Source organism: Propithecus coquereli, unplaced genomic scaffold (genome assembly GCF_000956105.1).
Source record: "Propithecus coquereli isolate 6110/MARCELLA unplaced genomic scaffold, Pcoq_1.0 Scaffold199, whole genome shotgun sequence".
NCBI lineage: Eukaryota > Metazoa > Chordata > Mammalia > Primates > Indriidae > Propithecus > Propithecus coquereli.
Window position 1 is genome coordinate 2,173,823 of NW_012144855.1, and position 11,564 is coordinate 2,185,386.

The window sequence follows — 11,564 nt, forward strand, 5'->3', positions numbered from 1 at the left end:
ATGAACGAAGCAAGGTTAGAAGCTTTAGATTTAGGATAGGACCCCAGAAGTTCATGTAAGATGCTGTGAGTAACAAAACCCCTTTTGTTATCATTATTTGGAAGGACAGTATGCCATTCCCTGATTGCCAGCCTGAGGGATTGATCTGTCTGGTTCCTTCTCATATTGCAACATACGATTTGTGATGAGTAGTTTTCTCCTCTATTCTACACCATGAAACAGCACAGTCTCAGAGTATTCCCTTCCTTTCGTATCATGCTAGCATGGGAGAATAGGACTTGGTCTTGAATTCTACCCACAGTATCCAGAACTGTGCTTATGATAATAATAAACATTCAATATTTTGTTGAATGAATGGATCCCTGAAGCAAACACATAATCTTTTTGATATTTTCTATCAGTTTTTAGCTACTAGTAACAGAATGGAAACAGAAGTAAAGGAGGTTTTTTTAAAAATAGGGATTTTTTTCCCCATTTTCCTGCTGTAGCTTCATAAGAAAAAGACCAAGAGGAACATTTGATATTATTTATTAGTGGGTTTATAGGTTCAGAAAAACCAGGAATAAAAGTATGCATAAATTCCAATGTCAGACTTTACTGACATTTCATCACAGTAGCTTGGAGTTGGGATAATGAGGAAAGAAGATGGTATAACTTGGATACATAATTCTTTGTAGTTATGTTTTGAGTAGCTTTGCTTTTCTTAAAGAGTCAGTCAGTGCTCTTCATTAGGATTCTATATTTTCTTTTGTACTGAGACTATTACTGGGCTAGTTAAAGTACAACTGTCTTAGTAGATATATGTGGTTTCCCACCAGAGGGTCATTCAGAAGTAAACTCTTAGTACTACTACTACATACTACCCTCAGTCCTTGTAAATACAGGGCTGAATCAGATTTGTAAAAGGAGGAGAAGGTAGCAGTGGTAGTCTGGATGATTTCCTTCTTTCAGGGAAGTGGACAGAAGAAGAAGAAAAGAGACTTGCAGAAGTGGTTCACGAATTGACAAGCACTGAGCCAGGTGACATAGTCACGCAGGGTGTGTCTTGGGCAGCTGTGGCTGAACGAGTGGGTACCCGCTCAGAAAAGCAGTGTCGTTCTAAATGGCTCAACTACCTGAACTGGAAACAGAGTGGGGGTACTGAGTGGACCAAGGAAGATGAAATCAATCTCATCCTCAGGTTTGTGTCCTAAATATTTTAATGACAAAAGCTGCTTTAATTGCTGTGAATGTCTTGATTGACTTTCCTCTTTTGGTTTCCCTAGATGCCTAATGTCTGAAAGTATCCTTTCCATAGAGAGCCACTATTTAAGATTCTAAGTATTTCATATTGAGCTCTTTTTTTGTTTTGTGTTTGTTCCTAGTGGATTTAGTGCTCGTGCAGAGTACCAGATTGAAGGCGTGGAGACTGAAGTCCTCTCTATATCCACAGAACAGGTACGGCACAGGCAGCGGCAGTGCAGCTTTTCCACTGTCCCACCAATGTGCCTCAATCCTAGCCTAGGGGGAACGTGTTTAGGGTAAGAGGGCTATCAGTCTCCATGCCCTTCAATCCTTGGCTACTGTGCTAAGATTGCCAAGAAGGGGGGCCTAGACTACAGTTACCCCCACACCTTCAAATTGGACCAAATCAAACATCCATTTCATACAAATCCAAAAATAGCTTTAAGGTAGTAATTCCTTATTTATTAAATTAGTTGGTTTAACCGTTAAGACTCAGACTATAATGGGCAAAAATACCAGCAAGAAATTATTTAAGACACCAAAGTAATAGAGACCATCATTGTGGCTATTCCCTACTGAAAGTCAAAATCATCATGACAGTTAAAGCTAGAAAATGAGTACATTTTCAAAACCCCCAGTTTAGTTGTACTATTGTGTTGGTTATTTTTTTGGTTGCTTCTATTATTTTTGTCTATTATTTTGTTTTGGATTTTATTTAGTTTTTCAACTAGTAATCTTTTTAAGTAGCTCATTTTTAAACATTTTTGTTTGTTTTACAAATGGAAAAGTTCAGATCCAGGAAATAACTGACTTAGTAAAGGCCACACTATGAAACATTGTAGAACACTGTACAACTAAACCTGTTCTTATTCTAACCTTTCCTTCACAGTGCTTCATGTGGTTCTAACCATTTATGGTTTGGCCCTCTGGTTGTACCTTTAACAAAAGGCTATTGCTAGTGGTATTTCTTAGCTCTTACCTCTGGAAGCAGATCTGCATTTCTGGTATCCTTTCCTGTGCATCTTAACAATAGCCTCTCATTGGTGTAACCTGCCACTCCCTTTATTGCCAGTACCATCACCTGTAGTCAGAGGAGGGGTCTTAGGGAGAAATAAATTTAACATCTAACAGATGCTTATTTTGTAACCTGTAGGATAGCAGAGCTTGATGTAGCTGATGAAAATGACATTAACTGGGATCTGTTAGCTGAAGGATGGAGCAGTGTCCGTTCACCACAGTGGCTTCGCAGTAAATGGTGGACCATCAAAAGGCAAATTGCAAACCATAAGGATGTTTCGTTCCCTGGTAATGTATTATTTCCTTTTTAAGTTCTTCCTTTTTCTTACCATATTTACTCTTTAGGAGTGAGAGGTTAGAAGTTCTTTGCTCAGCTAAAGAGATATCATAGCAGATTTTTCACTTAAACTTCTGCCCTATTTCTTTGAGTAATTGTTTTTTCTTCCCTAGAGAAGAGTTAATGTGATCTGTAATCCCCAAAGCCCCAAAACAAAAATATATACATATACACTCAAACTATGAAGAGGAAATAAATTCTATATGTAGAATTATGCACCATATAACGATGTTTCAGCTAACAACTGACTGCATATACAACAGTGGTCCCATAAAATTATACCATCGTATTTTTACCTTACCTTCTCCATGTTTAAATATGTTTAAATACACACATACCATTGTGTTACAGGGTTGTAAGTAGGAGCAATAGGTTATACCATATAGTGTAGGTGTGGAGTAGACTCTACCATCTAGGTTTGTGTAAGTAAGTACACTCTATGATATCCACATGATGACAATGTGATCACGTAACAACACATTTCTTAGAACCTCTCCCTGTTGTTAAGTGACTCAGGACTTTATTTTCATTTTGTACAAAGATGTACTTCTGAAAACAAGTTTAAATCAGCTTTTATGAGTTGACTAATTTCAAATAACGGGGCTTGTTAATTTAGAGAAATTCTATGGTTATTTATTTTGTTGAACAAAGTCTCAATAAATTTCTTATTTCACTTGTTATATAAATCCAAGATCTTAAATTGGGTATATTTAAAATGAGGTGTAACATACTTTTCATTTCATTGCCTGTTTTGCATTTAGGCACTAAACTAAGTTGTATAATCTGTTTAATTTAGGTTTTCAAATTTATTCCCCTTATTAAAGCACTTCAACTTCCATTTTTCCAAAGGAAAATTAAATGCTGAGGAACTTTGACTTGATGAAAATGTGATTTTTAAAAATTAAACACCCAGTTATAGAGGATTAGTGTAGTTTATGAATAGAGAGAGCAAAGTCTAGAATTGGCCTCCCTGTGCAAGAACTCCTGGTAGCATATTAGTCCTTGGAAAAGGTCAGCTGCTACCTTTAGAGTTGTGAGGAGACCCCGTCAAGTGCCTGTAAGTCCTTGGGGGAAAAATGTAAACTATTTATTTAGAAAATGAAAATAAGCTGCTTAGCATTGCCAGAATTTTTCCTAAATAATAAGAATTCTATCAAGAAGCCCTGGGACATAGAAAATGTCCTATTTCTATGTTCTTTGCAGTGTCCGCTTGTTTTTGTTTGTTTGTTTGTTTATTTGTTTGTTTTGGCATTATGAATCTTAAGGTGGCAAAAACAGTATTAAGAATTTTTATGCCACGATGAAGTGCCAGTTCAAGAAAAAAGAAAAAAATGAGGAAAAAAAAGAAAAGCAAGAATTTTAAAAATTTATTATGTTGGATAATGTTTCCAAAAATTTCAGGACAAGTGGTTATTTTAAAATATTTTATTTTCACATCCAATATGCAATTATTTATTCCAAATACTTTCCCTCCTTACCCTCCCCCCACCTCCCTTGCTACTTAGATGGTGGTCTGTCGGAGAATCAATGTTCTTTTTGTCTACCCATCTCCCTTCAGTCTTAATAAAAGGTCTTAAACAGTTACATGAGAACCAAAAAAACAACCCAACGCTTTTGGAGAATAAATCAGGATCTGGAGTTCCAAACAGTAATTCCAATTCCAGTGTACAGCATGTTCAGATAAGAGTTGCCCGCTTGGAAGATAATACAGCCATCTCTCCTAACCCTGTGACAGCATTGCAGATTCCGGTCCAGATCACCCATGTCTGTGAGTGTTTGACCCTCATGACTCCTTGTTATCTGACTTATATAATTTGGTTAATGGCTCTGACACTTTTCAGTCTTCTAAGAATATCGATAGAAGTTTATCCAAGTTGATGAACTGAAGCACAATTTATGTTTATCTAAGGCATTTTATGTTTAGCTCAGTTAATATTTGCACAAAGAATGAATGTGTGTCAGAAAGGACTTAAAATCATCTGCCCAACCATTGTAAACCATTTTAAGCCATCTTAATTTTTAGATTTTATAATCAGTGATTTAATAGAAATAATCGTTAAAAATAGAAATTAAAATTAATGATTAATAGAAAACTACCTAAAAAGCAGTCAGTCAAGCAAAGAAATAGAGTCAACAAAGTGAAATGTCATTTGTAGTAATAGCACCAAAAGACACACAAATCAGGGATGGATTTGAATAGAAGAATGAGTATATAGAAGAAATGAGTTTTGGCAAGGTTGAGATTCTCTTCACAGAGTAAAGGGTCAATTTCCTACGGGAAGCTCCTTTTTTACCCTTCTGTTGTCCTTATGCTCTGACAGTTTTGTGTTTAATGGGATTGTGTGACCCCAGCAGTTGTTACAGGAGGGGAATTTTTTTTTTTTTCAGATCTACGTCAAGTTAATCTTTCTCCTTTTCTGTCAGTCTTGAATTATAGTGACAAAAAGAAAGGCTGGGTGCAGTGGCTCATGCCTGTAATCCTAGTACTTTGGGAGACTGAGGAGGGAGTATGGCTTGAGGCCGGGAGTTCAAGGCTAGCCTGAGCAACATAACGAGACCCCCGTCTCTACCAAAAAAAAAAAAAGAAAAGAAAAATTAGCCACATGTGGTAGCACATGTCTGTAGTCCCAGCTTTTAAGGAGGCTGAGGCAGGAGGATCACTTGAGCATAGGAGTTTGAGGTTGCAGTGAGCTGTGATGACACCACAGTACTTTAGCCCAGCAGCAGAGCAAGACCCTATCTTTAAAAAAAAAAAAGGAATGAGAATAAAATTCTCAGAACCACAACCACATTATTATTCACTTTTATCTTGCTTTTTGTTTTGGTCTACATAATGCTATTTGTACCTATCACTGTTATTGTCAACGAAGTGATTACTGGCATTTTGAGTGAGATAGTTTTTTGCAGGACGGTCCTTCACATTACAGGATGCTGTGTCCCTTTATCTCACCCACAAAATGTCAGTAATGCTCTTCAATCATTATGCCAAACAGAAACATCCCACACATTTCCAAATGTACCCTATGATCCCGTGGTTGAGAATCACTGAACCACCATCTGTCTATATATGCAATGACTGTCAGAGTTACCTTAGAGACATTTAAACTTTATTTCTTCCAGCAAGAAATGTGACTGTAGTAAGAATTCTATGATCCACCCATTATTTATAACATTCTGACTAAAATCTCTTGTTTCTTTTTTTAAGTTAGGGGACAGAGATCAGGAAATGTCTTTATGGAATAAGCCAGGTAGTAAACATGAATATTTTAGACTATGCAGGCCACATAGGTCTTTGTGGGATATTCTTTTGTCTTTAAATAACCCTTTACAAAGGTAAAAACCATTCTTAGTCTTGAGCCATGTTTGTCCCCAACCGTAGTTTGCTCACCTTGACTTAGGTTATTTATCTAGAATCACTTCAAATTATTATAGCTATGATCTTAAGGATCCATCAAATAGTAAGAGAAATAACATGAATCAAGTGCATTTCTATTGGAGATTACATTCCTCTAATACCTAAAGGGTATTACATTCCTCTCACATGCTGAGAGTTGTTGTTAGAATGTAATAAACTAAATAATAATAAACACCACACATTATGTCAGTTCCAAAATCATTTCCTACATGGATTTACCTATAGGTATGATTTGAAAGCACCAAAAGAAATCCCATTTCTTCTAATTAGTCTTAGTTCTATATAACCTCAAGCAGACATTAATCAAGTCTGAGCCTCAGTTGACACACCTATAAAGTGATTATACTCTGATCTCTAAAGTGCTGTTCACTCCCCAAAATGTGGTCTTGATCTTGAAAGATAATACTATCTTAAATTTGTATCTTGTTTTTAAGAGCACTTTTGATCCTCACAACTATATGAGTTAGGCAGAACAGATAAAAATCTCTGAACATTAGTTTAGATCAAAGTAAGTTATTTGCCCAGGTTTACATTGCTACAAAGTGATGTTGCTAAATGAAAGCCTAGTGTTTGGAGACTACCAATCCAGATATCTATACAGCTACCAGAATGTTGAAGAAAATTCGTTTTTACCAAGTTCCTATCTCTTTGCAAGTTGGCCTTAGTGTGTTCTGGTTACTTCCTTACATTAGAAACATTTTATGACATATACCAGGGGTTAGCAAACCTTTTCTATAAAGGAACAGATAGTATTTTAGGCTTTATGGGACTTCTGGTATCTGTCACAGGTTCTCAACTCTGTTGTAGTATGAAAGCAAGCATAGAAAATACATAAACAATGAGCTGTGTTCTAGAAATACTTTATTTACAAAAATTGGCAGCAGGCTGGATTTGGCTGTGGGTCACGCTTAGCCAACCCCTGTTCTGTATGCCGTCTCAGACAAATCCATTAGATTTCTTATCTCTCATAAGAAATTTAAATGACTTCAGGTCTCCAGGCAAATTATTCATTATGAAATTGGCTTCAGGACAATTGATTACACTGGAAAAATTTAAATTTACAAAGTATTTTATTATTGTCCTTGTTCTTATCACAGCTTCAACAGACTCCCCTGCTGCTACTGTTGACTCGGAAACAATAACACTAAACAGTGGAACACTACAGACATTTGAAATTCTCCCAGTGAGTAATACTTCATAAAATAGGTATTAGCCATTTTTATGCATAAGAAAGATTAGTTGGTATTGTCTTTAGAAATGTTATCATATAAGCAGATGAAATGTTAAAGTCTGAGGCCAGGTGGATGGTAGACTAGACATAAATCAGACTTCTACTTTCATAATTAATTTTAATCTGTTTTTTTATTTATATATAAACTAGTATGTTCTTTATATATATCAAAATGACAGTGTTAATGAGTGAATACTGTAGATTTGTACTGAGTCATAAATTTATAACCACAAAGTTCATATTGGTTATTTGATGAAAAGTTTGTGGACAAACTCATCATGAGCTATTTAACAACATTCACTGACTAAGTACTGTAGTAGCCACCGGGGATACAAAATTTAAAAGTCCCAGTGCTAAATGGTTTAGCTACTTTGGAAAAGTCATATAGTTCCTAAAAAGGTTAGGCACAGATAAAATGATCCACCTATTCTAATCCCAGATATATCTAAGATAAAGGAAAACATGTGTCCAATAAAAACTTACACGGAATGTTCATAGTATTGCATGATTCATAACAACCAAAAAATGGAAACCCAAATGTCAGCTGAAAAATGGGTAAGTAAAATGTGCTACTGCCATACAAATATTATTCAGTAATAAAAAGGAATGAAATACTGATACATGCTACAACATGGATGAACCTTGGAAACCAGACAACACAAAATATCACAGAGTATATGGCTCTCATTTATTTGAAATATCCAAAATAGGCAAATCTGTATATACAGAAAGTAGATTAATGTTTGCCATAGCTGCAGGAAAATGGACACGACTGTTGATATCCTGCTTTCTAAAACAAGTAAACCTAGAATTAGTTCATATTTCATATTAAGAAAATATAAAGCAAATTTAAATTTTGTCAAGATTTATTTATTGTGAAGAACATAGGGATATTAGTGCAAAACTTTATTCATCCTCTCCCCAACCAAATCTCAGGAGGATGGCCAAGGTAGAAAATGGTTTTTCTTTCCATTTTTGGAAATTCTACTGGCAGCTTAATTAACCTAAGCCTCAGTTTCCTAATCCAGTGGTCTCCAAAATGGGAGTGTATAAGACAACCATTTGACACAGGTAGAAAACAGAACTTTTTTTTTTTTTTTTAAACCCTTCCTCCCCAGTAAACAAATATATGTCCACATACATTTGGGGTATGTGTTCACATTTTATATATGGGGTCACAATAAAATATTAAGAAACTTTTCAATTTATTAATAGGGGATGATAATAGTACCTCAGCTTCAAAAAATTTTGAGAATTAAATGTATTTAAATATATTAAATAAAATGTACATATAAAGTATTTACAGTAATGCCTGAGCATATATGAATACACGCAACCTTTAGGAAAATGATTAGCTTTCACTTTTATGGAAAGGAAGGAAATTTAGTCCTCGCTGAGTGTTAGGCACTTTATAATCATTTCTAATTGTAACAACCCTTTCCATGAGAGGTAGTTATTATCCTCACTTAAGCAATAATGAAACCTATATTTAGGGGATTCAGTACACGGGACAGTTGCTTTGCCTAAGTCCGTAAGACTACATTGGACTGAAAAACAGGCTATGTGATTTTAACTCCTAAGACCTATCTTAAGTACAAGTACTCTTCCCGTTAGGGTATCAGGATAAACCTAACTCGAATTTTTATATAGAAGCTTATAGTTGTGAAAGGTTTATTAGTAAATCTGTTATACTTCCTTTAAAGATCTCAAAAGATAAATGTATTATTAGTTAGCCAGCTTTTCAAATGTTTCTTCAGTAGAACATTGCTAATTGCTATTTCTCTATATTTTTCCTTAATATAAAAAGTTTTTCTTAAAATTATACTATAAAAAATGCATTCAAGTAAACACTGCTGTTGTGCTTTTTCAAAAATATGAACTTGTGTTTTTTTTAACTTGAAAGATTGCCAGTTTTTACATGATACAGAGAAAGGATAAAGAGGGACAATTGGTTGTGCTGGGTTACTACACTGGGAACAGTGTTCATACAATTGTGTCTTGGTGCCCTGAAACAAATAGTGGAGACCAGACCATAGGAATACATGGGAGCAAAGAGCACGATGTCTTACCTCTTAAACCTCCAGGCTGAGTAATGACTTGAGACAGATAAATAGTAAAGAATAGCATACCCTTCCTTTTATTACCTGTTCATACCTTCACAATTGGTAAGTACACTTTTGGCTAGTAAACTAAAGCGAGTCCCTGTTTGGGGTATAAAAGTAGACTTAATTATAGTCTGTTGAACTCTTTTTTCTTTTTCCTTTAGTCTTTCCATTTACAGCCCACTGGCACTCCAGGCACCTATCTACTTCAAACAAGCTCAAGCCAAGGCCTTCCCCTAACTCTGACTGCTAGTCCCACAGTAACCCTGACAGCTGCTGCGCCTGCTTCTCCTGAACAGATCATTGTTCACGCTTTATCCGTACGTTACATAGATTACTTGATTTTTGAGTACTTGTTATGGATCAGGATGAGTTGATACAAAATATAAGCACTGAACTATGAGGTAGTCCAGTTACCTAAATAATTTTTCCTACTGCTATTGTCCCAAGTACAATGTTTTATACCATCGCTGTACCTTTCCTGGGATGTATCTCTCACCCCCTGTATCTCCTTATGTGCGATGGATGCACATTAGAATAGGTATATCAGGAGAGCAAGGGCTCCAGCAGGCAAAGAACGGGGTTCTAGGAAAACAGTAATAACACTGCAGTTGCAGAGGTGAGAGGTATGGGAGGAGACAGTAGGATATCACCTATAAATTTATGTCTTTGTTGTATAACTTTAATAGGTACTTTCTCATTTGCCATTAATAATTTTTTTTAATATTTTGTAGCCAGAACATTTGTTGAACACAAGTGACAATGTCACAGTGCAGTGTCACACACCAAGAGTCATCATTCAGACTGTTGCCACAGAGGACATCACTTCTTCCATATCCCAGGCAGAACTGACAGTAGATAGTGATATTCAATCATCTGATTTTCCTGAGCCTCCAGATGCCCTAGAAGCAGACACTTTCCCAGATGAAATTCATCAGCCTAAGATGACTGTGGAGTCATCATTTAATGATGCTCATGTATCCAAATTCAGTGACCAAAATAGCACAGAACTGATGAATAGTGTTATGGTCAGAACAGAAGAAATCTCTGACACCGACCTCAAACAAGAGGAGGAATCACCCTCTGATTTAGCCAGTGCTTATGTTACTGAGGTAAGTTGCACTTAAGAGAACAACTACATGGGTTCTTGCCTTGAGCTTCAAACCTGCAGTTTGGAAACAGCTAAGAAATAATTTAAAAGGATATTCTCTGGTACCTTCCTTTTTTTCTTTAGTCTCACAAAATAAAGTACAGTGCCAACATCTGGCCTCACAAGTATCAGTGAACCAACAGTGTTGCTGCTGACAGAAGTGGGCAGGCAAAGGGATCTGGAGGCAGTTGGGGGCATAAGAAAACTATGTTCCATCTTACCACAGTTCCTCACTGAAACTTTTCCCTTTCCACCTGCAGTAGATGAGAAATGTTTGTTGAAACCCATAGAAACATTTTCCTGAGAGTGGTTAGTAATAGATCTCTATGGTTCAACTTAGGAACCTCATCCCAGTGTAACCTATAGTCTTCTATATTCAGGTGACCTGTAACTGAATTAATTCTTTTAAGTTCCTTTTTAATACCTAGAACACTAGATTACGAGATCATTAAAGTTAACTTTAGTCCATTTTTGAAGACCTTAACTTTTCATTTATGTTCTAAATTTAAAATGGAGTGTATTTGAAAGTTAAGTCAGTCCTATCCAACCTATATGTGCTTGGGATCTTAAGGAAATCTAATAAGGAACATTCGTCACAATCTTTTTTTTTTTGAGACAGAGTTTACTTTGTCACCCTCGCTAGAGCACAGTGGTGTCATCATAGTTCACTGCAACCTCAAACTCTCCTTGGGCCCAAGCAATCCTCCTGCCTCAGCCTCCAGAGTAGCTGGGGCTACAGGCGTGTGCCAACATGCCCAGCCCTCATCTTTTTTTTCTTTAATATTATTTAGGATTTAGAATCTCCTACTATAGAAGAACAAGTTGATGAAACAATTGATGATGAAACAATACTTATCGTTCCTTCACCACATGGCTTTATCCAGGCATCTGATGTTATAGATACTGAATCTGTCTTGCCTTTGACAACACTAACAGGTACTGTAATAAAACTCCCATGTGCTTGATAAATCTTACGGGGGAAAAATTAGGCAGATATTCAGCCGTTTAGTCTTTTCTTGATCCAACAATGAAGATATTAGTGTTCTTACATTTAGGTAGAATAAATTCTTGACATGATTTAAAGAATA

At 36.0% G+C, this 11,564-nt stretch overlaps 1 protein-coding gene across 1 annotated transcript in view; it reads left to right on the forward strand.

Moving 5' to 3' along the window:
- DMTF1 (cyclin D binding myb-like transcription factor 1) overlaps positions 1-11,564 on the forward strand; it is a 33,351-nt gene that overhangs the window by 20,666 nt on the left and 1,121 nt on the right. The window contains exons 10-16 of the mRNA XM_012643508.1: positions 952-1,180; positions 2,378-2,529; positions 4,137-4,346; positions 7,091-7,176; positions 9,491-9,646; positions 10,061-10,438; positions 11,268-11,412. Of these exons, the coding sequence (XP_012498962.1) occupies positions 952-1,180; positions 2,378-2,529; positions 4,137-4,346; positions 7,091-7,176; positions 9,491-9,646; positions 10,061-10,438; positions 11,268-11,412 (1,356 nt within the window). The remainder of the gene's footprint in view (positions 1-951; positions 1,181-2,377; positions 2,530-4,136; positions 4,347-7,090; positions 7,177-9,490; positions 9,647-10,060; positions 10,439-11,267; positions 11,413-11,564) is intronic.